Source organism: Spermophilus citellus (assembly GCF_964194105.1).
Source record: "Spermophilus citellus genome assembly, chromosome: 9".
Classification (NCBI taxonomy): Eukaryota; Metazoa; Chordata; class Mammalia; order Rodentia; family Sciuridae; genus Spermophilus; species Spermophilus citellus.
The window spans coordinates 101,816,959-101,844,713 of record NC_138191.1 but is presented as its reverse complement, the minus strand read 5'-3'; the positions used below and the strand labels follow the sequence as shown (position 1 = coordinate 101,844,713).

The window sequence follows — 27,755 nt, the reverse complement described above, 5'->3', positions numbered from 1 at the left end:
ATTCTTTCTTTAAGCTCCAGAGCAGATCTCTTTTTGGTGTTCTGATGGCGTCAAATTCAGGTTCTGAAGACAGAGGACCTGGGGGCAAACTCAGGCTAACTCCCACTGTGGTGGTGAATTTTTTGCATCAACTTGCTCTGGACTGTGGGGCACATATACGTGGTCAAACGTTATTCGGGATGTTTCTGTGAGGGTGTTTTGGATGAGACTAACATTTTCACCAGAGGACTCTGAGTAAAGCAGAGTGCCTTCCAATGTGGTGGGCCTCATTCAATCAGTTGAAGGCCTAAACAGAACAAAAGACTGACTTCCTCTAAGCAAGAGGGAAACCAGCCCCAGGTGGCCTTGGGGCTTGAACGTCAACATTGGTGCTTTCCTGGTCTCCAGCTGTTGGCTCACCCTTGCTATCCTCTAGAAGAACATGAGGCAATTCTTTAAAAGGTCTCTCTCTCTCTCTCTCTCTCACACACACACACACACACACACACACACACACACACTCACATTCTCCTTATCTATCAATCATCTATCTGTTTATCCATCCGTCCTATTGGAAACAGAATCTACAGTTCTGTTTCTCTACAGGGCTCTGGTTAATAGAGCCACTTTCTGGCTGTGCAGCTCTGTCTGATTCTTTGACCTTGCTGAGCCTTTGTTTTCTAAACTTTAAAATGGGAATGTTTGTTCCTCCATCACAAAGTTATTGTGACAATCTGCTGTGACCTTGCCAACATATGTGAAAACACCTGTGCAATGTGTGCTCCATCACCTTGGGAAATATTAAGACCCATCCTCTCCAGGAGGTCACCCCCACCTGCACCAGACCGCTGGCCCTCCCTAGGTCCCAGAGATTCTGGGCCCACACTGAACCCCCGACTCTCTTTTCTTTTGGTGCCCAGCCCTGCATGGGCCTGGTGGGGGGGGAATGGGCCTGGTGGGGAGGGGAATGGGCCCTGTAGAGATGTCGGGTCCAGATGAGCCGGGAGCAGTGCTCAGGATAGAGCAGAGGCTGCTGTGAAGGTTTTAGACACAGGCATAGCTGAATTTAAATGCATTCTATTGCTTTTTGTCTCAATGAGGCAATAGAAAGTCCCAGGCTCGTATCTCCTGGATGCAGAGGTGCAACACTGGCTCTCTGTTCTCTGCCACCACCGAGCATGAGAGGAAGGAGGCACACCTGGGGCTAAAGGAAATGGCCCTTCAGAGGGGACAGGTCAGCTGGAAGGGAGGGGCTGGAACCCTTAGAGTACTAAGCCAGTGCTTCCTGATCACGCCCTGGACTCAGAAAATGATATTTGTTTGCCCATTGAAGGAAAGAGTGAGGGGCTTCCTTCAGCCAGCAGTTTGGGCCTTGGAGGGCTATGCAAGGTCGAAAGATCCGTCTCTTGGAACAGCAGTAACTCACCCAAGGCCCCAGGCTGGGACTCTCTAACAAGCTTCCCTCCCTGGGCCTGGCCACAGACAGTGCTGAAGTCCTCACAGGCCCAGATGGAAGGCTCTGCTGGAAAGACTCATCTGGCCTCTCAAGTTCCGCTGGGTCTTGCAGTTACTGTCTTTCTCCAGCTGCTAAAACTCCTGCCAATCTGATCCTGTTATTCCTCACTCAAAATGACTAGCCTTGGTGGGTGCAAAAACAAGGACCCCACCCCTCTGCCCTCCTCATCTCTGCAGTCCCTGCCCTAAAGATTTAATCCATTTTAAATAGCATTGACTTTTCCTTCTCTTTCTGTCCTGAGTCCACAGGAGGTGGGTATGACTGATCTGGGATCAACTCAGCTGGAAGGGGGCTCTGGGCTGGCTGGGCTCCAGTTTTTAGGTGGGATACTGATCTGCCTTCCAGGTGTTCCTGGGGACCGCAGTGGCAGAAACTCCCAAGGCAGGCTCTTCTCCTGTTAGATCATGCAGGTACTCAGCGGCCAACTAAACTGCACAAGCTCACTGAAGACCTCCGTGTGAGCCAGCTCTGTTAGCATCCTGTTGGCCAAAGTGTCACCTCCACATGCCCAACATCAGTGAGGCAGGTGGAATGACCCCCATCCACAGCCCTTCCTGCACTCAAAGCTCCAGAGGCATCCAGCTTCTAAGCACAGCCGGTTGTGCCATGCCTCTGGGCTCTGGCCTAGGTCCTAGGTCCATTTCTTCTGTGGAGTTTTAGCTCAAGGCTTCCTGTCTATGAAGCCATCCCTGTCTCTCAGATAGAGTCATGCACCTTCTTCCTCACGTGCCTCTGTACCTCCTGTGTCTCTGCAGCACACTGCTACTTATAGTAATGTTTGCACGTCAACTTCACAAGACTGCACTCTGCGCATGCAGGGGCCTAACCTGACCTACCTAGACAGGGGCCTGGCACAGAAGGAAAGTTTGGAAACTTCCTGCTAAACAAAAGAGTGAATAACTGACCAAATTAATGACCAGTTTCAGGGTCCTCTTGATTACTAGGTGTTCACTGGCATATCTACCTAGACCCCATGGGTCTCTCGTCTATTCTGTGATGCTCCAACCCCTGTTTCTAGGTCACAATAGATTTAAGACACTAAATAGGGCCAAAGGCCCTTGATGGAACATTTATACTTGTGGTTGCAACTTGAATGCATAGAATGTCTGATCAGGAAAGGACATTATAGTCTCACTAGTTCACCTGCCCCCTTGAAGGAAGAAGCAATCATAGTCATCATTAATCCCCAGTGCCTAGCTCAGGGCTGGGGAGAGAGTGGGTGCTTGGTAAATACTGTTGTGTGTTTTTCACCCTAACACTTTTACTGATAAGAAGATGAAAGCCCAGAGAGGGCAAAAGAAGCTGCTGAGTCACATAGCATGTTTCTCATGGATTGGATTCCAGCCTGGCTTCCTTGATGTCTAGCTGACCAGAATCTCATGGGTGTTTTCTGAGCCCTTATTTCTTGACATAGTCCTAAGGTTCCATGAGGTAGATTTTAATTACTGATTCCAAATTTATCTTCAATCATTGGTGGGTCCAATATGGATGAATTAATGCTGTTTTAAAGCCATGAAGGGAGAAGCAGGACAGTGACCTTGGACTAGTGCCCTCGTGACCTTGAGCATCCTCCTCCTTCCCCACCCCCTTTAGAATGCAGATCTTTCTAGTGGCAATAAAGACTCAGGCTAATGTATGCCATTTCCTAGAACGTCTGAATCTCAGTGGCTGATGGCTCACAATGATATATTTGAATGGCACACTGGAGCTGGCCTGCAGCAGCAGCCACCACCTTTGCTGATCCTTCGCCCTTACAAAGACTCCCAGGCTAGAAGCCCTGCCATCCTGGTATTTTAGTATTCACAGTGCCACTGCTCACTGTGGAACAGCCACTGACCATAAAGTTTGACATTTTGAAGATTAAAATGCTTTGAATTAGTCATGCACATGTGAAGTCATTGTTCTTTCTTGTCCTGCTCCGGAATCTAAAAATGACTTTCAGTAACTTTCCCTCAACAATGACCTTCCGGAGAAGAGTTATGGAGAAGCTCAAGCCAAGTCAGAGCCTCTCTGTCACTTGGAAGAAAACCAAGGCAGAGCAGAGGCAGGGCGAGCTGGGGCTTTGGAGAGGGGTCTGTTCTACCACAGCTGGGTGGTCTTCCATGGGCCTCCCCAGGAGCAGTACGCTGGAGGGCTGGGGATGGATGGGGTCAGGAGGCCAAGTCCCACAGGTGATCTGGATGGAAACCCAGGAGGCAGAGCAGGTAGGCTCATGGGACTCTGAGTTCAGTCCACACAGGTCTGACCCCAGGTGAGTGAATATCATGGGCTAACGGTTCCTCACTTGCAAAGAAAGAAATGGTCACTACTTCACAAGGCAACCATGAGAGTTAAATAAGCTAATGAAGTGCTTGGCAGTGACTGCCACAGGGAAGGCAAACAGTAAACATTTTCCTTTTCTCAAGAGCTTTCTGGCTTTCCAAGACTCTGACGTCTTCCTCCTCTTCCTCATGCAGGGCATTCCCAGAATCCCAGAGACAAACTGTTATTAAAAGTCTCTGCCCAAGGGGCGTGAGCTTGGGACTTCATAGTCTGCCCTCAGTCCAGGCAATAGGAGTGGACCACAGTGGCAATTTTGTTATGAGAGAGTTCAAGAGAAGAACCCCCTTTGCTTGAAAACTGGTCTTCCTGCTGTCTCCAGAGTGGTGTGGGCAGTTCTACCCCCAGGCAACCAGAGGGCTCCCAACTACCTACTCAGCAGATTCATGACTTAGTGGAACTTCAGAAAGCAATCACAGAGCTTCAGTCTGTAATAATAGCATCCGCCATTAGGGGGAACCCACCCAGGTGTGAAGTGCTTATTCAATTCACCTTGTCCTCACAGGAACCCTGGGAAATCTGAGCCATCACCTCTGTTCAGCAGACAGGAGTCTAGAGTCCAGAGTCACACAGGGTTTGGAATGGAAACCAGACTTGTCTGATTTCAGAACCTGGGGGCTCCTATCCACTGACCCACACCTGCTCAGATCCTTACCTCCCTGGCCCTGGCCTGAGCCTGTGCCCCTGGGTTGTCCTGACTTCCTCTGCAGCTCAGTTGAGAGACAGGATAGTCTCTGAGGACAGTGGGGGGTGCTCTGTTTCTAGAGTCCAGCCAGACCTTAAACAGCTGCAAGCTTGGACTGTGTTTTGGGACTGTGCCCTTGGCTCTCATCAGGGGACACTATGAGAGGCAGCCACATGACACTTGTGCTGGCATCTGCTAGAGGAACGTTCACCAGGCCAGAGGCCATCACTGCTCTTGGGCTCCCAGCACAAGTTCCCGGGTGAGATGTTTTCTTAAGAGCTCAGTTCTGGGAAATGCTTTGTGCCGTTTTATTAAGGCATGTGCTTTTGTTGTAACTTGACACAAATGATAAATAAGAGAGCAAGCAAATTAAAATAACTGGCCAGTGGACACACACCAGGATGTCAGGTGGGGCCTGGGGATGGGATTCCTTCCTTATCTCAAATCTTCCCTGTAAGAGAACACTGGAACAGAGACTCCCCCTGACATTCCAAAACCCTTTGGTTGTCCCTTAGCTCTGCTCCCAGTTCCTGATCAGACACTCAGACAAGAAGTGGGAAGAGAGAGACAGTGAGCCCTGAAAGACAGTTCCTCCAAGGTGAAGGTCAAGTCCCCATTTTTCTGAAAAGCTCAATAAATGGAATTTGAATCTGAATCTGAACTGAGTTGGGAGGCAAGGGAGGAGCAAGGGAGGGAGGGAAGAGAGGTTTAGAAGAGATCTAAGAGGGAGAGGAAAAAGGCCTCTCTGCAGATGGGAGATGAGGAAGGAGTCTGTTGAGCCCCTGCCAAGGCCACTGGGAGGTCAGAGGTCAGAGTTTACTAAGCACCAAGGTCACCTCATTCATTAGTTATGGTGCTAACTCACTAGGGAACTTGCTCAAGGTCATCCACATGATTCACATGTGGATTTGAGTGCAAAACATTTCCACTATTTGCCCTAAGAGAGAGGGTGAAGGAAGAAGAGAGAGGAAGGAAGAGCTGAAGAGATGGGAGGAGAGGAGGGAGGCTGTGTGGACAGAGAAGACAGGAAGAGGGGAAGGTAATAGAAGGGTGCATAGAGCTAGCAAAGGTGTGTGTATGTGAGAAAGTCAAATTGACAAAAAGACAAAAAAGAGAAATGGAAAAGAGGAGAATGAGAGAGAGGAGAGGGAAGTCAGAGGTGGGGAGGAGAGATGCCTACGTAGAGAGAAGCCTGGGAGCAGGTGGGGGGACACCTCCGGCCCCCCCAGAGCTCAGGTCCGAGCCAGAGAAAGGACAGGCTGCCTTCCAGTCCTCTGCAGAAGTTGACTCTCAAGGCCCCATACACCCCTGGGGCCAGGAGAGGGCGCCTCAACCTCAGGCAACTGCAAGGAGGCTGCAGCTGGAGTCCCTTCGAGGCAGGCACAGAGGGAGAGAGCCGGGAGGGAGGCCAGGCTTTCAGTAGTTCTGTGGGTTATCGGACCCTGGCCAGCACCTCTGGGGGGCACCAGATCCCTGAAGTCATGGGCTGGGCACTGTGCTGATTTGGGTTCTCCCTTTGCCTCTTACCAGCCTAGTGTCTCCTCTGGGTCCTTTTCCTGTCACTACCCTATTCAGATCTGCTTCCTGTCCTAAAGGGTACCATGCCTCCTCCTCTTTTCCACCAAGAACCATTCCTTGTTTGAGTACAGTGTAAAAGAGTATTCAAAGTTATTTTCTACCTACCACGCCATTGGATCTGAACAATTCACCAGGTAGGTGCAATCAAAAGAACAGAGATGGAGTGTCAGTTGTCTGTGGTCACATTTGTCTTAGATTTTTGCCACTGTGACCAAAGGATCTGACAAGAACAATGAAGAGGAGGAAAAGTTTATTCGGGGCTCATGGTTTCAGAGATCTGGGTCCAGAAACAGCTGATTCCATTGCTCTGGGCACAAGGTGAGGCAGAATATCGAGGATGGAATATCATGGTGTAGAGGACAACAGCTCAGGGCATGGTACCAGGAAGCAGAAGGAATGTTCTCTCTCACAAGGGACAAAATATATATACCCCAAAGGCATACCCTCAGTGACCCACCTCCTCCAGCCATACCTTACCTGCCTATAGTTAATACCCAGTAAATTCCTATCAGGGAATTAATGCACTGATTAGGTTAAAACTATCATAACCCAATTATTTCTCCTCTGAACTTTCTTGCATTGTCTCACACATGAGCTTTTGGGGGACACAACATATCTAAACCATAAAATGCTAAAAATAGAAATCACAGGACTTTCCAGTTATTACATTCTATGATGAAAACCCAAGAATCTTAATTCCTTTTCATGAAATGTTTCCTCAACATGAGATTAAAGAGGGCTTTTGCATGCTGACTCTAACTGAGCACCAAATATCAAATCTTGGTCACACTGAACCCTGACCTCTGTCATAGATCTCTACCATTGACTGAGTCCTGAGACTGATTATTACTGACTTTATCCTGTTTTTTTTTTTTAAAGTTTTGAATTATTCCAATGAGTACAGATAATAGAATCTGACTCAGTAGGAATATCTCAGTATTCCAAATGCAGTTTTGAGGATACTGGTGTTTAAGAACCATAAGAACCCCTTAATAATATTAAAACCCCTTCCTGGAAGATTTTGTGAGAATTATAACCCAAACAAATCTCATCTATTCTAATGGCCCAGAAATTTAATCCTTAGATTTCATGTAGTTCAATTCTTGGCTACTAATGGTAACAACAATGATATCATTTATTGAGTGCCCACTATGTTTCAAGTAACCTCTTTGGCACTAAGAATATTTTTCAGTGTTTCCATCTACTGGAAACAAATCTGTAAAGAAAGTACCAGTTATCCCTGTGACATGGGTAGACTGAGACTCAGAGGTTAAGTCACTTGCCCTAGGTCACAGAATAGTTAAGTAGCAGAACCAAGATTTGTATCCAGGTCAGCCTGGCTGCAAAGACCAGGCTCGCTTTCAACCTATTGTTTAACAATTGCATCTGTATATGGCTGATTTCTTCAAAGAAAGTGCCTTTTAGTGGGGCCATAAGAGGATTTAATATCAGAAGAAAGAAGTTCTATGTTTGGGGAGGCATTGCCCTGCCACCTATCAACTGTGTCACCTGGACAGGGTTCCTCTGTTTGGACTCTGAGTCTCTGCACTTTTACAGCCTGCAACTGGACCTGGCTTAGGATAGGAACTCAGGGAGAATGCACAGCTCCCTCCCCTGACCCTTAACTTCCTTGTTTATAAAATAGAGATAATAATCCTCATCTCTCTAGATGGTTGTGATGGTCGGCATGCACTCCAGATGTTGGCAACTGCTGTTGGCCTCCAGGAAGGCTTTCTGGATGAGCTTTATAAATATCATAAATTTGTTTTACTTTGCACTAAAATCCGTGCATTCTCTGTCCCCTGTTCCATTCAAGGCAAAAACTGCATAGATTGAGAGCAGCCATCCTCTCAGTGTGAGCTGACTCTCACCTCCTGTCTCCCGAGACACATCAACAAGCCATGCACGGCCACAACCCCAGCTAAAGGCCCTTGTCTCAGACAGAGCTGGCAGCTGCCTCCTCTTATTGGCAGCACATTTATCATCTTGAGGAAAATATTGATGGATAAGAAATCCCAGACAGGCAGCGTGTCTTAGCTGCGCATGCAGCCTGAAGTGAGATTTGAGGTGCTGGTTCTGGGTCTCTCCGGAAATAATGAAATGTTGTCCTGTGGAGAATGGTCCGTGCTCCCAGGGGTCTGACAAAATCCTAGGGATGACTGTGTCCAGCACATAGTAGATGTTCAATAAATGCGAGTTTGAATCCAAATTAAATAAACTCTTTGAATGAGGCCTGGTGGGTTCTCATATGTCCAAAAGCATCATCTTACAGATGGGATCTGGGAAGGGAACTGATTTGCTCATCACATAGCAGGTCAGAGGCACACACCAGATTAATAAAGTACATGGCTCATAAATCTCACATCAGAAGGCTGTCCTGTGCCACAACACCACTAGGACAGGTCCTCAAATCTCTGGCCAGACGGGGTAATCTGATAAACTGGATTGTAACTGAAGTATAATGTGATAAACCTAGACATTTCCCCCAGAGAGGTATTTTCAGAGTCCATCTCTGAGGGAGTGCATTCTCTGAAAGGGCGGCCAGCATGGGCGTCAGTGGTGCTATGGGATGTGCTTGTGGTGCACTGGCACCCCCTTCTGACCCATCTGACCTGTCCTCCCTACGAGGCAGGCAGTGCGCCCTCCCCCTGCAGCACTGGTGAGGCTGTGGGTCACGGTCTTCACCAACGGACTCCCACAGCCCTCTCCAGCCTCCTGGCCTCTCATTCCCTGTCTTGCATTCCCAGGCCCAGACTGGTCCAAAGGAGGAGAGCAGCTCTCTTAACGGTCTCGACTTCACACACGCTACTTGCTGTCTGCAAGACCCTTTGTCCCCTTATGATCCTTCTAGACTAGGCCTGAGTCACGGTTTGTCCTTGTTGCATCTACTCCCACCCCTCAAGGCCAGGTTAGATGCCCCTTCTCTCCACTCGGTGTGCTCCTCTTTGCCACCACTGTCCTGTCATTACTTGTCTGCCCACCTCCACCATAGTGGAAATGTCCTCAGGCAGAGGCCATGACCAGGGAGCTCTGCTTCCCTAGAAACCAGCACAGGGCCTGGCATGAAGTAGTGGCTCAACCTGCAGCCTTGGGTTCTAGACCCCTCCTGTCATAGAGGTTCAGAATGGAGCTGCTTCCTAGGGACCATTGTTTAGGACGCTAGGGCCACACACACAGATCTACACCCTCTGTTCCATGATAGCTCTTTAGAGATTTGGCCAAGGCAAATATGCATTCTAAATGTTCTCTTTCCAAGGAAAATGCTCCTGAATTCTTTACCAGTTCCTCATAGGTCTTAATTTTGGGCTGGGTGACCAACCAGCCTGGTTTGCCCATAGCTGACCTACTATTAGCACTAAAAGTTCTCAGTCTCAGGAAACCAGGACGGTTGGCAAACTTAGCTTTGTGTTCTTCTTCTGACCTGGTCCTGCAGGGGCCATGCACCATTTACCAGTATCTTACAGAGGGTGGGGGCCAGAAATACACACAAAGCTCCAGGGGCCAATCGAAACAGAGGGCAAAAAAGGCCAGCACCTCCTTGATCCCCAAATTTGCTTCTGTCTCTGCAGGGACTCAGCATCAATTTTGGCAGGAGATTAGTATGTGGTGGATACATAACCTTGTTGGTCAGCATTAAAGTTCATATTGTCAATTAAGAAGCCTAAACCTATTTACTACACAGAAAACCTCATTTCCTCAAATCTCTACTTCCAAAGCTCTTTCTTTTGTTTTGTTTTATAGAACTATCACTATATCATCATCATCATCATCATCATCATCATCATCATCATCATCATCATGTTGGGGATTGAATCCAGGGCCTTGTGCATGTGAGGCAAACACTCTACCAACTGAGCTATACCCCCAGCTCCTTATCACTATAATAAATACTGCTTAAGGGGCTGGGGATGTGGCTCAAGCGGTAGTGCGCTTGCCTTGCCTGCGTGCGTCCCGGGTTCGATCCTCAGCACCACATACCAACAAAGATGTTGTGTCGCCGAGAACTAAAAAAAATAAATATTAAAAATTCTCTCTCACTCTCTCTCCTCTCTCACTCTCTCTTAAAAAAATAAATAAATAAATACTGCTTAAAAAGCCCCCATACCCAAGACAAACATTCTGGGCATTTCCTCATTCAGCCATGACTTACCAAGCACCTATAGTGTGGCAGCTGTCTCTCTCAATGTCCTTAGAATCAGTCAGAGTTAAGCCCAAACCTGCAATGGGGAACTCTCCCCACATTTGTGCAACAATAAGGTGGGAACACTAGTAATTGTGTACATAAATGTGTGAGTGAACCTGAAAACAGACAAACAGCTTTGATTACTTAGAAACCAGCCAGGATTTCTTCTGACCGTCAGCTAACAACCATAACCCTGAAACAATATCAACTCTCTTTATCATCAGCTTGGTTTCCATGGAGCCTTGCAGTGCTGCTAAGTGAAGGCTGACAGTTATCACTATAAAGTAACTTTACAACTTTGTAATTTGTAGCTCTCTGCTGACAGTAATATTAACAGCATTTCGAATTATGGCTATAAACTTGACAACAGCAGGTAAAACTCTTAGAAACCTCATCGTGGGGGATGAGGGAGGCTGGGGGAATGTAATGACAGTTTGGTTTTCCAGGCCTGGGCAGGAGGCATTTGGAAATCAGAGGCACACTTTGATGTGGAGGTGGGCAAAATAGCTCGGCCAGGCACCATGGAGAGTAGGTACAGGTGGCATCTGACAGCTGTGTCTGGATAATCAGAGAAGGCAGATAGGTCAGTTTAGGGGATGGGTATTAGAGAGGGATTTTAGGAGGTGGAGGACAAGGAAAAGCTAGCTGATGAGTCCCAACCTCTGGGATTCAGAAGAGAGTCCTGCTTTTCAGGGAATGGAGGGAAACACTGGCTCACTGCAGAGCAGAGAGCAAGGTAAGGCAAAAGGCTGGAGTGCAGAGTGGACAGAGCAGCCCTTTCCAGCTGTATTCATCTGGGTTTCAATTCGCACTCTACCTCTGACCATGGAGCTCTGCTCCCCTGGAAACCAGCACAGGGCCTGGCATGAAGTAGTTGATCAACTTGTACAGCCTTGAGTTCTAGACCCCTTCTGTCATAGAGGTTCAGAATGGAGCCGCTTCCCAGGGACCACTGTTTAGGATATTAGGGCTACACACATAGATCTACTCCCTTTGCTTCTTGATAGCTCTTTAGAGATTTGGCCAAGGCAAATATGCATTCTAAATGTTCTCTTTCTGTGCAGCCCTGGAAGGTTATTTGATTTTTCTGAGTTTCTGTTTGCCTACTTTTATCTCAAAGGCCCAAATCAAATGATCCTTTATGTCTATCCATCCATCCATATATTCATCCACCCATCGACATACCTACTTGTCTACCTATTGATTTGGAAATAAATTAAGATCATATAATTTTATCTTCTAATCTAAAGGAAGGCAAATTAGGACCCAGAGCAGATACAGATTTCCCTAAACCTATGTGGCCAGATGAGGCAAATCCAAGCCTCCAGGGCTGGAATCCCGATCCTTTTCATGAAGCACACCCTTAATGTTATTAGGTTTTTACTATTACTATTGCTATTATTAGTCATTTATTGATTCATTCCTTCATTTAGCCAATTGTTCAGTAGGCATTCACGTTTAAAGATCAAACTCCAGTGTATATCTGTAGGGAGGAGAAAAAAACTATCAATAAATCTCAGCAGTGAAGCCTCTGGTTTCCAAGACCCACTGGTTCCCAAGACCCTCTGGTTCCCAGAACCCTCTGGTTGAAGTTCATTTTTGCTTGTTAATCTTAGCAAAGCTATGACTCTGAGTATAACAAATAAGAACTAAGAAGACCTAGGTACCTTTAGATGTCAACAAGTCAGATCCGACTGCTTTCTACCCCTCTGTCCACCTAAAAAGTGAAGTTTCCCCCCAGAATGAAGTTACAGCTCCAAAGTCACACACACTGGTAATTTATTTGGAAAGTACAGAACTCATTTTCCTAGTGGCCTGGCAGATGCCAGGTGGGGTGGGTGGAGCCTCCTTCCACTTCATTCATTTGCAACCCCCAGAGTCTCTCTAGATCAGGCTATGGCTGGAGAGGTGAGGTCACTTAACCAAGGTCACACATCTTTACGAGGGACCATGGGGCATTGGGCCATACTGGAACTGGGATCCTGACACTAGCATTAGGATTCTTTTCCACCAACTTACGGAGCAGAGCCTACCTGGACAGTTCCCGCCAAGACAATCACTTCCCTCATTTTGACTTCAAGGTACCTTGAACCTACTATGAACCTTTCTAAAGCCCACTACTTCAGACCCATAGAGCCATCTCTTTACCAAAATTCTCAGTCTGGATGTTACAAGAGCCCCTTATACTCCACATGTCACAAACAGAACCCAAACAGCCCCCTCTGCAGCCCTTTGCTCCAATAGTCCATGTCTTAGCGACTGGCCCTCCCATCCACTATGTTGTTCAAGTCAAGAAACTTCCACCCTTCTTTCCTCTGCCCTTGGCCCATAACCACACCACCAGTGATATACTCAATCCCTCCTGTTACATATTGGAACACATTAAATGGAACTGTTTTTACTAGTGGTTTCAGCTGAGAGCCCAAGACTGTAGATGCCACATTTCAAAATAAGGAGTGAGACTACCATGTAGGACTTGCCAAAGAAAATCCAAGACCAGTTGTGTAAACTTCAGCTCACCTACCTTTACTTAAGAGTCATAGTGACCCCAACAGGGGTGAACCATCAGAGCACCAGGGGCTGAGGAAGGAACCACAGGCCACCTCCCAGAGGATACATCTGCCCCTGGCAGTAGATGTCCCACACAGGAGAGAGTGTGTCTGAAGAAGCTCATGAGGGCGTGCCACACCAGCTAACCAGAGCCCTAGTCAACTAGGCCTTTCTGCCCCTGTCCTCCTCTTCCTCATCCTGTTCAGCCTCAGAGGGGAAGATCAGGAGAATAAGTCAGGCAGACCCTGACTCCCCTGATCACCATGAGATAGGACTGAGCCAGAGGACAGAGAGGGTTTTGCTTTGAAGAGATTTGATGGTTTTGATTGGACCAGACATAGTAATTGCTGAACTGAGACTGTTTTGTGACTAGAATTAATTAGAGAACTTTTAATTTCCTGAGAGTGATTGGAAACTCATGGGGCCTGCCAGAGCTTTTGTATCTCTAGATCTACAATCCATACCCATCTATCTATAAGGACACTAGAGACAAACATAAAGTGGTTTCACAGTTGCACCTTGTGAGCATCGTGCATTCCATGCACCCGTCCATTTCCACACGGCTCACACCTTCTCTTCGTGGCTGGCTCTGCCTGCACTTATTGATCACTGGTTGTTTCTGGCCCAGCCCCAGCTACCCTCCAACACTTGGCCAGAGCATCCTCTCTGGCATCTGGGTTCTCTCCTGTACTTCTCCCTTTGCCAAGAAGGCTGTTCCACCCCTGCTCTCCCTACCTGCATCCTATTCACCCTGGGGCTCTGAGCCTTAGTTTCTTTTCCCTGGACCCCACCTTGGTTAGATGACTCCCCCTCCCCACCAGCAGAGCTCCCCCATGCCAGACCATTTATCCCTCTGTGATGCAGGGTCACTTTACCTTTCCTCCTCCCCTCAAAACTGTCTTCTTGAAGGCAGAGACTAAGCTTTATTCATCTGTCTCTTCCTGCTGTCTAATGAGTTTTGCTGGGTAAATGAGTAAATTAATGATATTTTCAATGTTTGATATATGTTTCACAGGACCCTGTGCAAAGGATATAGTGGGGTCTGAATCAAGACCAATCCAATTAACTGATTGGAAATCTTGGCTTCTTCTCTTGGCTAGCTATATACCCTTCTCCCAGAGCCAGCATTATCAGATTTCATCATGGCCACAGCTATGGGTCTGGGTGGAAACCAGTCTGTTCGGGACCCAAGGTCTCTGTACCCAATGTTTTCCCATCCGTTATGTCAAAAGCGCTATTTCTTCTTGGCTTGTAACCATACCATAAACAAAGGCCAGAGAAGCTGTAGGGTTACTTTATGATTCCAGTTTAGCCTTCTCTCTCTCTTTTTAAATCATTCAAACAGAGCATATTTATTACTTGACAGGCCAGTAAAATGTAAATAGGGTTTGCTGAAGAATGGTCCAAAATTCTCAGGAATTTATCACATCACAACAACAACAAAACCAACAAATGACAGGAAGGAAAGACAAGAGAGTTAATATTTAAGAGCACCCAGTATGTGCTCAGTGATTTATCTTTCATGAGAACATGAATTTTCCCATGCAAACCTCACAAAACCCCTGAGAAGTAGATAATGGTCATCCTCATTTCACAGGTGAAGAAACTGAGGTTCGGAGTGGTTAAATAACGGGGTTGGAACCCTCCATGAGAATGAGGCAAGGCAGAAATCATATTCAGGACTCTGGCACCAGCACTGTGTTCTTGCCACAGAGTGGACAGGCTGGAGTTCCAGAGGCCTCTACCAGCCCTTCCCGCATCTCATCCAGCATCTTCTTGCCACAGAGTGGACAGGCTGGAGTTTCAGAGGCCACTATCTAGGGCAGAAGCCTCTGAGGATGTCCCTCGATTAGGTTCTGTTTAAAGATATGGGCCTTTCTCTAAGAAAACAAACTCTGTGTCATTACTCACAGCTTTGCATACATTTTAGGTTACCACGGATTTTCCTGAAGCCCATCCATAGGCCTTCCAATTAAGAACCCCTAAATTAAAAGGAGAAGAATAGCTGTTGGCCTGGCCTCATCAGCTGTCTAAGATACTTTTTCTTTATTTCCACAGTTAGATTAGAAACTCTTAGGTTCATAAATTCACTAAATCTTAAGGCTCATGGATTCTTGATTTCATAAATTCATCTAATCATAGAATTATATAACTTACATTTTAGAATGAGAAAAATCTTAGAATGTTAGAGCTGAAGGGATCATAGTGATGGAGTCCATACATAATCTTGTTCCACAACTCCCACAGGTAGGATATGTTGGACCTGAGCCTGAGAGAGGGGACAAGACTGGATCAAGGCCACTCAGGCATAATGGTAGAGTAAGGATTCAAACTGCCATTGCTGACTTCAAAGCTAGAGCACTGAGTTATAAGTAGGCATCAGAAGGAACACCATGTGGCCTCCATGGAGCTGGGAAAAGTGGGCAGGAAAGTTTGTGGAGCATCTACTAGATTCCAGAGGGTACTACAGAATCCTTTTACCCTCTAATAACCCTGCAGTGTGGCTGTGGTTTTTATTTTACAAACAGGGAAGCAGGCACAGAGTGGTCAGATAACCAGCCTAAAATCACAGAGCTAGGTTCGGATCAGCTACTACATCCATTGCTCTATTTCCCTGATGTGGTAGACAAGGAAAGTCAGAGGTCAAGACCCAGGTCATGTTTAGCTAGTTCTTTGCCAGGGAGGAAAACTGAACAGATACATATGTTCTGGCCTGGACACCTTTGTCAGCCTGTGTGAAATGTCCCTCAGGATCCCCTGCCTCCACCAGCCCTTCCTGCATCTCATCCAGCATCTTCTGGCTAACTCAGCTGGTCTCCATGAGTCCTGGTGATAGGGAAAGGCCACTCTGGATGGTAGACACAGGAAACTCCATGACAGCAAGGCCACATCTCCCCAGTGTGTGAACCAGCTGGCATCTTGTGGTGACCTCACCAAGGCCCTTTGCCCCATAAATCCTGTCAACACAGCCCACCTTCTTTAACATCAACACTGGACCTCATTCCATTTACAGAAGCTTTAAGTGTCTTGACCAATAGTCATTTAATATTTAGAGGACACAGTCATATAGGTTATGTAACCTCATTATAGCTCAGTGAATTTTATGTCTTCCTGTTACAGATTTGGAAACTGAGGCCCCAGGGAAGCTATAGAACTGCTCAGGGTGGCCCATGTAGCTACCAGTGACAGCCAAGATTCAAACCCAGATGTGGCTGAATCTATGTGGCTGCCATCTATACACAACACGCTCCGTCTCTGTGAACAACTCTAATTCCCACTGCAGGGGCTAGAATGTGTGAAAGTCCTCCATCACTTTGTAAATGTGAGGAAGCTCACCTCAGAGAGTCTAGAGGACTTGCTGAAGGGCGTGCTCCGGGAAGAGGCTGTCATCAGAATCAGGTCTCCTGACTCCCCGTCTGGAGGACACTTTCTCCCAGACCATATTGTCCTTCCCATCAGACCATGTAATTCCTTTTTCTGATTGGGACATGGAGTCAGCAGCCAACAAAGATCATAATCTGTCTGCCTGAAGTTTCTCTCTGTTATGAGAGTTTAAAAAAAATATGTATTTCAAACAGGAGCCAGGTTAAGTCACCCTTGTGTGTGACTGGACTTTCCTGGAGCAACTCTGGTTCCCTCTTCCTACCCTCTTGATGACAGAATGAGGCAGGATGGCTCCAACAGTGCCACAGCCTGCTCAGCTGTGCAGGCTCTCTACTCTCTCTTGATTCCATCCATCACCAGCTCCTGTGCCCCACTGCCACCCGTCCGTTACCAAGTCCTTTCAGCTCCACATTCTAAATATTCTCAGCCACTGTCCTATCCAGGCCTGAGCTCTCCCCCACCTGGTCTGCCCTCACAGCCTGCTAACACGAGCCCTTCCTACTGTCTTGGCCTGTTCCACTCTATCTTGTCCACAGAGGCAGGGTGGATTTCCTCTCTTATTTAAAATCTATTGCTGTCCTTTTCCTTCATTTTCAAGTGCAAATTCCTCATGGCCTACCACTTCACTTACCTCTTGTATCTGAAATCCTTCAGCCATACTGGACCATTTACAGCTCCTGTTTCCACCCCGTCCATCCCCCGAACCCTTAGGTTAATTTCTATTCAATCTTAAAACTCAGCTTAGACATCTCTTCTTCAGGAAAGCCTTCCCTGACTCCAGTACTATTTTGAATTTTCCCTCATTTGCATGTCAAGACATTTTTGTCATTGCAACATTTTCTGTGTCTTACCTGGTCTGTGGTAGGCACCAAATATATATTTGTTAAATGCCAATGTCCCATAGCTTTCTCCTCCACTGCAGAACTTATATGCCTATTTTAATTGTATCTTTCCTTTTCCATCTCAGGTTTCCCCAGGTAGAATGACTGTGAGCCAGGAGCCATGCCTTCTTGCTCAGTATTTTTCCCTAAGTGCCCCATATGCTTCCTGGCATATACTAATGGTGGGTTTACTTTTGATGAATGAGGACTAGTTATTGAGGGGCTGGGCTGAAGGAGGGGTATTCTACTAAAAGTATACTTATTTCTACCACAAAAACATGCCAGAGGGGCTTAGAGAGAGTAGGTAAAACCATCCAACTGGACATCAGCAAACAAGACAAACCAAATTCAGGCCTCCTTTGGAGGGCTCATGTCTCGTTGTGAACTACATTCCAGAATCCCCTTTGATGCACGAGCTCAATCTCTTTCTTCTACTTCCTTTGCTACAATATCATAGGACAGCAAAGTAGCTATAGAGTGGAATGTGACCTACATGTGTATTAAGGAGGTAAGAATCCTGGAGAAGTCAGAGCCACACATCATGAAATGTGTGAAAGTGGGAAGGGGGCAGCATGACATATAAGAGATGGCCAGGCCTTGGGAAATTACAGATCTCCACTGCAGAGCAGAGCCTGTTCCCTGGGCCTGACTGAGCCAGGTGGGTGGAAAGCCAACTTCAACAGTCTTGGTGGCCGTGGGGAGGGGACTCTCAGTTCTTATCACGATCTCTCCAGTGTTCTACAGGATCTATACCTCTGCCCTAACACCAGCGTAGCCCTGGATGGCCTGCCTGAGGCCATTGCCCTTCCTCCCATGTGCTCAGCAAGACAACCTGGAGCCACCAAGCTGCAACCTAAGTCCTGCTGCAATGAGAAAAGATGCCTTCCTGCACAAAGTATGACGATGTGATAGGAACTCCATAAACACGCACCAAGGATTGAAGAAAGGCTCAAAGGACACCTACCTTTCTAGGGAAGGAGTATTTGCATATACAGTGAACTTTCTGCATCTGCTGTTCCATATCCAAGGGTTCTGCTTCCAAGGACCCAACCAACCATGGTCAGAAAATATTTGAAAAAAAAAAAAAACATGCCTATACTGACAATATACAGCAATTTCCTTGCCATTATTCCCTACATAATACAGAATTACAACTATTTATATAGATTTATATTGTGTTAGATATTATAAGTAAAATAGAAATAATATATACAAACGGTACCGTTTATATAAAATCCAAGGATTTTAGCGTCCACAGGGTCTTGGAAGCAATATCCCAGGTACCCAGGGACAACTGTATATGGATTCCATTCCACCTTTTCCTCCCCTCCCCAATTATATTTTTTTCTCTGAGAAAAATAAGGGTTGGGAAAGGAGAAATTGATCAACCTAAATTAAAAAAAAATAAGTGAAAGCAGAATCTATCACAATCTATTACAGTCCTGATCCAGTGACTTCGAAATTAAAATCATTCTGGGAAACTAGAATGACTAAATATTACCTAAACAAATCCAGCAGGCGAGAGTGCGACCTTTAATCTCATCAGGGCAAACTTAGCAGTTTTTAGAGAAATTTTATGAGAAAACTAAGGAGGAGCAATTTGTCAAAGAAATACAAAGGCAGAGAGAAAGATGCACAGAGGATGAGAGAAAGGGAAGGTGGAGAAGAAATAAAGAGAAGAGAAGGGAGAAGTTCTGGAAGAAGAGAGGAGGCAGCAAGGAGGGGAGGAAAGGAGACAGAGGGAAAGAAAAGCACATCAGGGTAAGGAGGGAGGGAGAGGGGGAGGGGTGGGAGAGGGAGAGGGGGAGGGGTGAGGGAGGGGGAGGGGGAGAGAAAGCAAGAAAGGAAAAAGAGCCAGTGGAGAGGAGGAAAAAAAGCGAGAGAGCAGGTAGGTACACAAGGAGACAGAGATGAAGAAAGAAAGTGGAGGTTGTTGGGATCAGGGCTGGAAGGAGGAGCCAAGGTCGTCAAGCTCTTCCTCAGCAACCCTGGAGCATCATCTAGCCTGGGCACTTACAGACTTCAGAAGGCAGAAGACTCACCACCTCCCAGGGGAATGGGGAGGAAGACAGTGCAGCAGGAACACTAGGAGGGCCATGGGTCCAGGGCTGCCCCCGCCCCAGGAAGACTTGGGTCTGGAAGCGACAGTTGGAGGATGTCCATGTGGGGGGCATATGAAAGGCAGGGCAAATGGGACCATCCAAAGCTGCCACCTCCATCCTCCCCTCAGGTCTGGCCTTTTCCTGAACTGGATTCCTGATTTCTGACCTGCTAGTAAATCCTGGCAGACTTGGATTCCCCTGCCTGGATGAGACTGGCCCAGGGCCCGGTGGGGATTTGCCAAGGATACAGGCTTCTTCGGTGTAGGGCACAGCAGCCGTGGTGCCCCCGACAATGTAGCTGTAGAAGGAGACCTCTAGGGTGTAGCAGTAGGAAGTGTGGTCCAGGAGACCACCCAGGAAGCGCCGGCCGGTTCCTGCCTTCACGGCATCCCGGTTGAATGATGTGCTAGACTGAAAGAGTAAGTAGAGAGGAGAGAATCAGGCCTGGGGACCTGCTGGCTATTTTGAGTAGATCTTACAACACTTCCTGGTCTCAGCTTCCTCTCCAAAAAGTGGGATTAATCCCACATCTCAGGATTATTGTGAGGACTGATTGAATAAGCAACGTAATTAAATGAACGATCCAGCAGAGCCCTTGGGGCAGCGTAACTGCTGCTCAACAACTGTCTGTGGAAACTTGAGTGGGGACAGATGGAGCAGGAAATGTAGATAGGGAACAAGAAGCAACTATATGATGACGATGATCGTAAAATTTGGAAAGTGTTTTCAACTTTTTGATATTGTTCCCCATGTCGTATCCCCTTTAGGCTTCAAAAGAATCCCTTGAAGTGGGCGTGAACACTTTACCTCTCTACAGATGTGGAAACTGAGGCTCATAGAGGTGGAGCAAGTAAGTCAGAAAGCAGATTGAACCCAGGATCAAGTGATTCCATGTTCCCATTAGAGATTCTGAACTCATATCCAGTGTCATCAGAGGGTAGGAACTATGGCTGTGTCTTCACGAGGGTGTTGAGAATACCCATCAGAGTAGACAGACAGGTCAGACTCTCTCTTCAAACGCATGCTCCACCACCCCCTGGTGGTTTGATACGGGGCACTGACCTGCCACCAAGCTGAGGCAGCCATAGCGGTCCTTTCTCACCTCAGTTCTTGTGATCACACCAGAAAAATTTTAGACATGTTAATCAGAGTAGCAGGCATGAGTTTATTAGAAAAGGGAAAGGGAATACTCTCAAGGGAGAGAGTGGGTCTTCTCAGAGAGGAGAAGGTTGGGGTGCCCCTTCTGCCTTCTGGTTTTATTGCAGGTTCCATGGAAGTTTCCAAAGAATTCCAACCAGGTCCACCTCCTGACTTTTAACTGATAGCAGGGGGACATTAGATTTCAAGTCCCTACTGGACATGACAACTTTAGGTCACTTTGGCCCATGCTAACCAGTTCTAATTGGAACATGTTCTTATAGATTTTGACTGGGGGGAATCATCCCTATCTCCCTGAGTTCTGGGATCTGGCCTATGTAAAAGGTCACTAAAGTCACCCCACCCAAGGGTAACTTGTGCTCTTTTCACTGCATTTTGGGCCTGCATTTCTCCTGCAGATAACAGGTTGTTTGCTGAGGAATATATCATATCCTGTTGACCTGAGCCAGGCAGGGCTTCAGGTTTGTTTGTTTTGATTTTTTTTTTTTTTTACAAAAGAAAGCATTTGGGGGTCAGCACAGTGGGTCCAATTTACAGAATTGCCTTCTTAACCTCCTGTTCCCACCACTCACATCTCTGTTCCCCATTAGTGTGATAGCAGGCTAGTGGCCTTATTTGTCACAACCTTGCTTTCCTCATCTGTAAAGTAGATGTGATAAAAAAAAAAAATCTTGTCCACAGAGTTGTGAGGGTCAGTTTGCTGAAGGTGTTCTGTGTGAACCCATGGAAATCTAAATAAATGAAAACTGTGGTTTTAATAAGAGGATGTGTGTCATATTCAGAAGGAGATAAGAGAAGCAAGAGATGGAAAACATAAAAACAAGAGGGATAAAGACAGTGAAAGAAACAAAGAGTGTGTGTACCATTAGAAGTAAAGGGGAAAAAAATCAGAAAATCATAAAATGGCAGATCTGAAAGGACTTTGAAATCCATGTGGTGAACTGCTCTCCTGTTGTGAAATTAGCATTGAGGATCAGAGCAGAGGCAGTGATTAGACCTGGATAGATGCCCTTGACTCCAACTCTGAGCTCCCAGAGGGGCTGCATGGCAGGATCCTTGTCAACAAGCCCATAAATAAGGCTCCTGGGTTGGGCCCCTTTTGTAGGTCCTAAAACCTCACCCCTGTGAGGGTCTCTGAAATGGAAGACACACCTTCCAAGGAACATGGACCCAGGAGGCTGCAACCTGCTCTGAAATTGCAGTGGTTTCAAAAAGACAGGATTGTAGAGGGTCCTATAGAAACAAGCATGGCGGTGTTTGTCCCTTAGCTGCAAATGGGCAGCCAGCTGCTTCAATTCTATCCCTAAATGCTAGGTAACCTTGCAATAGATTCTTAACTTTTCTGATCCATAGGTGTCTCTTGGGCATAAGGAGGGGACTGGACTAAACCATCTCCATTTCCTTTCCTGGTCTGCCATTCAAAGATTGGGATTCAAAGGGCACTTTACCACACAGAGAAATTCATCATCTCCACTAATGTCCAGCCTAAAGCTACGGGCAGGTGAGTTTTCAGCTCATCAACTTCAAAAATTGCTATGACCTTTGTGGGCCTCTCCTCCTCTGGCCATATGGAAATAACAAGGCCCATATATTTAGTATCAAAACAAAGTAAAATGCACAAACACTCTCCTATGTCCCCGTACCAGTGCTGATCCCCATCCTTACCTTCTCTCCCTGTTCTTTCACAATACTGCTTTGTGCTATGAATTTCTCTTACTGCCTAAGAACCTCCCCAGCCTCCTCACAGGGGAGGGGCAGTACGAGCATCCATCTCTGGAGTTTGTTGAGGTCTTTACTGGTAGCAAGGGACTTTCACATCTATAGCTGCACATGTTCACTGGGACACGCGGGACACGCAACTGTAGATATGGAAATTATTACCCAACAATTGCTGACCATGAAATTGAAGCCAAGAAAGAGTCATGGAGGGGGGGAGCATGGTGGGCAAATGACCCCTTGTACTAAAAGAACTGAGGGAGATGAAAACAGGCCCTGGGCTGGGGCTGGCACATAGGAGGCCTCAGTGAGTTACTGTCCCTTGTTAATACTGGAGTCAGATCCACTCAACAGATGCCAGCTCATCAGACAGATCAAGTGCCACCTTTTCAGGGGCTCCCTCGCTGATGGGCCATGAGCAGCTTGAGGGCATGGTCACGGCTCGTTTACCTCCATCTTTATCACCCACACAAGACCTGGCACAGAGTAGGTGTCCCATGAAGGTCGAACCAAACTGAACTGAGCCAGAAGAAAGAGGAGGGGGCAGGAGGAGGCACAGAGGTGTGGAGGGGGCTGGAGCAGGGTATGCAAGAGCTCTTGACTTACATAGGAGAAGTCCTCTGCATTCTGGCAGAGCAGCTTGGGGAAAATGGCTTGCCTCTGGAACCTCTCTTCATCCTCAAAGATATTGCCATACATGAAGCCATTCATCATGGTGGAGTGGGCGTGGATGTCAATGTAGAACTCCAGGCTTGTTTTCTGTCAAGAGAAAGAATAACAAATGAGAAGTCTGGGACCATAGAGCTTACCTTAAAGTGACCAAGCACTCTACACACACAAACACACCCTTTGAAGCTGGCCCTGTGTGTCAGCAGATTTGGCAACTATTTGTACTATGATCAGAGGGGTTGAGACAGGTCAGGATCAATTTCTCTGTTCTCAGGGTCTGCAAGTACTGTAAAGGGTCACCAAGACTTTAGGGGTCTTCTGAAGAAGTACAGCTTTGTTGGGTTTAGTCAGGATGTTACTTAGAACAGTTAACAAATTTATGGTTAGACATTAGTTGAATGTATTCCTTTGATTAATAAGAAATGCCTTTCAAGGAACACAATTGTATGAACTCTGGGTCTACGTGCAATTTTACCCTAACTCAAAATTTCTTGCTGGGGATCCTGGTATAAATCAGGCTTCCACTTTGAGCCTTGGTTTTCTTGTCTGAAAAATGGGTATTTTGATCCCAATCTCAGAAAGTTATACTGGCAAGCAAATACAGTAATAATAATAATAATAATAATAATAATAATAATAATAATAACAACTCTCATTTTCTACATATTTAATGAATGCCAAAGACAATTCTCGGAGCTGTGCATGAAAAGTCTTAGTAAATTCTTTTATTTAATTTGTTATCTGATGCCACACCTACTACCCAATAACATATAAAGAGGGGGAGCTTACATGAGAAGTCTTTGTAATCTGTAAATAACATTGACTAGTCTTTCTCTGCTCTCTACTTGTACATATTCAGGCACTTCCTAGATTGATATGGTATTATTTATTAAGCTTCCCTGAGACTAGGAGAACAGTCTGTAAAGAAGCTCAGTGCCTATAAGTGAAGGATGCAACTGTGAGCAGCAAGACTGAACAAACAACCCAAAGAGATTACCCAGATAACAGACTGGCAAAAATGGGGTGGTGGGGGTACTTTTAGGCCATTTGATCTTCAATGTCCCTCAAATACAAACTTCTCTTCCTATATATCAGCCCAATATATATCTGCTAGTCCTTTCTGAGAATAATGGAGGACTCAGACGTGAAAGGGACTCATTCAAGATCCTGGAATAATTGAGATTGACCCCCAGGCCCCCCTGGCACAATTCACTTGTCATTATCAGTGGACAACATTAGAAATAGTTCAGGCAAATCCTGGCCACCTCTCTGTCTCCTTCCTAGGTCATAGTTCTGGGAAAGAAGAAAAGTCCATATTTGAAAGGATTCTCCCTCCTTGGGACACTTTCAAATGAAGTTAAAACCAAATGAAAACCATGTTGCTTCTAGAATGTGGGCTTGATGACTGTCATTTCATTTGCCTCAGAGTTGGAGTGAAAAATTATGTCTCGCCGAGCTCCCAGTTCTCTGGGTAGCATAAGCTGTCTTTTGAGAGATACAAGATGCACTGCTCTGTGTGATATTAAACTCATCATTTTCAGCTTTGGAGGTGGAATACACAATGATTCAACAGGAGCCCTATAAAAGTCATCTTTGCAATTTTATTTTCTTCAATTGTCTGTCTTTTCCTCTGAGCTTTTGATGAGCTGCAGAGGAAAGGAGGAGGTAGAGGGATGACTTAAGAAATGTGTGAGGGAAAACTGAAGTTTATATCTACAGATGTCAGGAGCCAGAGAAGGCCTTGGAAATCAGTTTCTCTGGCCTTTCTCAGATCAGCCCTGAGCAGGGAGGTTGCTTGCTCAAGTCTTGCCTGAAAGCTGGTGGAGGAGCAAGAATTGGAACCAAGCTTTTCTGATAACCACCCTTGTCCCCCACACCTGGCACCTCATACCTGACAGCTAATGCGACATCACTTTCAATAACCAGCAGGTGGATTATAATTGGTTGACTCATGTGGTCCCAAAGTAGAAAGGTATGAAACAATTCACAGTGAAAAATCTCCTTTCCACCCCCTCCTCCAGTAGCTCAGTTTTGCTCTCCAGAAGCAATTAATGCTATCAAGTTGGTCTGGATCCTTCTGGAGGTAGTTTGCCTATATTCAAGTAAATATTTTTCCCTCTCCAAAATGCTAGTGTACCCTAAACACACTATTCAGGTCTTCTTTTCTTTTCTCTGAATATACTGGAGGTACCTTTCTCAATAAATAAAAAGTTACTTCATTTTTCTTTAACAGCCATATAAAAACTAACCAGGTTCCTATTGTCAGGCATTTAAGGTATTTCCAGTCTTCTCCAGTTATAAACAATACTTTAGGGATGGACTTTGCATATACACCATTTTATACATATGCTATTATATGTGGGATGAATTCCCAGAAGTGGAATTTCCATATCCTACACACATTTATGATTCTGATAAATGTTGACAGATTAACCTTAAAAGGGATAGGACACTCTTAGGCAAGAACAAGTGACTCTTTTTCAATTATCTTGGCAACATGGTTGGAATCAACATTTCTTTTTTTTTTTAATTTACCAATTTGATGGGTAAAAACTGATGTCTAAGAATACTTTAAATCTGAATTTCTTTTAGTGTATTTTTATCTCTTATTATATAACTAAATATCATTTCATATGTTTAAGAATGATTTGCATTTTCTTTTCTAAGAATTGATCATTCATTTCCTATACCTATTTTAAGAAATTTGGTTGTTATGCTTTATTTCTTATTGATTTACAGAAGTCATATATTAGAGAATTAGCCTTTATATATAGTACAAATATTTTTTTGCCTTTTTACTTTACTTCTATTAGTACATTTTTCCATGCAGAAATTTTTATATGTTCAGATTTATCAGTCTTATGTGGTGTCTGGGTTGAATTCTTTCACTGTTCTACTTATTGTTGTGTTGTTCAATGTATGTGAATGTAAGTTGTAAGATAAGGGTTAAATTTTATTATTCTAATATTATCTATTGAATTGTGTATGTTTTCTCCACTGGCTTGAAAATAATTATTTTTCATATAATTTTTGTATATAATTTGGTTTAATTCTATTCTAATTATTTGTCTATGTTCAATACCACACAGTTTTAATTATTTTTTGTTTATATGGTTTTATATTTGGGGAGCTATTATCACCTCATTATGCTTTTTTATCTGAACTTTCATGGATTTTCTTCTGTATTTATCTATCTGATCTTTATAATTAGCTTCTTTAGTTTCCCCCACTCTCCCAAGCCCTGTCAATAGTCTCCATATTTATAAAATAATCATATTAAATTGATAGATTAACCTTGGAAGAATTGACTCATGACTTTGAGCCTTTCCATTTATTCCAGCCTTCTTTTAGGTTCAGCAGGAAGTTTTTAAATGCAGGAAGTTTACATTTTTAGTTGCTGTTATGTGATATTTGTTTCCATTAAATCTTCTCATTTGTCATTCTCTGTAGATGTAGATTTTTGTTTTCAACATGCAAAGTTTGAACATAGACTCTTTACAAATTCTATTATTATTGGTTATAATTTCAAATTTGAGTTTTTTGGATTTTCATTTGTTCAGCAAATAATTTCTGAGTACTTACTATATGTCAGATAGTATTCTAGGCACAGGGAGTATGTGTCAGGAGGTATACTGAATACTACAGACATAACAATGAACACAACAGAAGGAAGGCCCTTGATCTCAAAGAGTTTACCTTCTGTTATGGTTTGGATGTGATGTATCCACAAAGTTCATGTATGAAACAATTCGAGAAGGTTTAAAGGAGAAATTATTGGATCATGAGAGCCTTAAACCAATCAGTGAATTAATCCCCTGATGGGATTGATTGAGTCATAACTGAAGGCAGGTGGGGTATGTCTGGAGGAGGTAAGTCATTGGGGGTGTATATTTTGTATCTGGTGAGTGGAATCTCTCTCTGCTCTCTGATCATCATGTGAGCTGCTTTCTTTTGCCATGATGTTCTGCCTCACCTCAAGTCCTGAGGAATGGAGCCTATGGACTGAGGCCTCTAAAACCGTGAGCCCCCAAATAAACTTTTCCTCCAGTAAAATTGTTCTTGTTGGGCCATTTAGTCATAGAAGTAAAAAAAGCTGACTAAAACACCTTCTATGGTGAGCAAAAGAAAATCAATCAGTTAATAAATATATAAGATGTTGGAAAGTAGTAATGCCATGGAGACAAAACCAGGTAAGGAGATAAAAAATATCAGAGGTTCTAGAAAAACAAAAGTCTGAATGAAACAGGAAAGTTAGTCTTAAAAATCTCAGGTGGATGGGTCTTCTAAGTGGAAATAAATGCAAAAGTCATTTGTTCTTGCATATTTAAGGAACTGCAAGGAAGTGGAAATGCGTGGAGAAGAGGGGTGGATAAAGGGACAGTGTTTCCTCTGTAATCTTGTCATTTGTACATAATAATTTTATCTCTTCTTTTTTCGTTTTTTTTACTCCTAATTTGTTATTCATGTCTAACAGCATTGGCTAGTACCTCAAAACAATCTAAAAGATTAATTAATTTCTAAATTTCCTTCCCACCTTGAGATTCTAGGCACTATAAATACAATAGAAAACAGTCTAGAGAATTTACCTAACTTACCTCTAAGTTTGAGGTTTTAGTTCTATTCCACATATTTAAAGCTTTACTAGGAAAGCCGAAAGATACACAATAATAATTTCAACAACAAACTGATTATGCTTTGTGCCAAAACTCTATGAACTTGAATTGGCCCAGTTAGAATAAAATATAAACCACAGAAGTGGGGTTTCTAGCTTTGGTTCTAATGTTAACATAATCTGTGATCATGAATAAGAAGCAACTTTTTATGTTGTCTCAATTACCTATCCTTAAAACTTATAAATAGATGGGATAAGACAGACTTAAACTTTTCATGATTTTTTTTCTTGTCCTCAGCTAAAATAAATTCCTCACTCTTTACAGTTTCTTGCTTGGGCTTTGATATCAATACTTGCTACCATATGTCCAATCTGGTTGATAAGTTTTAGTTCCTGTGAGTTACTTAAGAACAAGGCCAGGTC

General features: G+C 44.8%; 2 protein-coding genes across 24 annotated transcripts in view; one reads left to right on the top strand and one right to left on the bottom strand.

Annotated features, from left to right (window-relative positions):
• The window catches only part of AGBL4 (AGBL carboxypeptidase 4), a gene marked incomplete at both ends in the record, with an annotated part of 1,419,693 nt that overhangs the window by 39,346 nt on the left and 1,352,592 nt on the right, over positions 1–27,755 (bottom strand). For both annotated transcript variants that reach the window (XM_081307152.1, XM_081307151.1), the window contains 2 exons: positions 19,426–19,588; positions 22,658–22,810. In XM_081307152.1, coding sequence (XP_081163278.1) covers positions 19,426–19,588; positions 22,658–22,810 — 316 coding nt within the window. The remainder of the gene's footprint in view (positions 1–19,425; positions 19,589–22,657; positions 22,811–27,755) is intronic.
• Positions 1–27,755, top strand: part of LOC308656269 (uncharacterized protein) — a 191,277-nt gene that overhangs the window by 11,521 nt on the left and 152,001 nt on the right. For 13 of the 22 annotated variants that reach the window (XR_014023665.1, XR_014023670.1, XR_014023672.1 and 10 more), the window contains 3 exons: positions 17,810–18,836; positions 19,945–20,027; positions 21,689–21,836. The exons of 2 other annotated variants lie outside the window; for them this stretch is intronic. Coding sequence is in view for 2 of the 20 variants with exons in the window: in XM_081307158.1 (XP_081163284.1) it covers positions 19,995–20,027; positions 20,734–20,796; positions 21,689–21,836; positions 24,005–24,075 (315 nt within the window). In the remaining 18 variants the exon portion in view is untranslated. 7 more of the 22 variants (XR_014023677.1, XM_081307157.1, XM_081307158.1 and 4 more) reach the window with 6 other exon arrangements.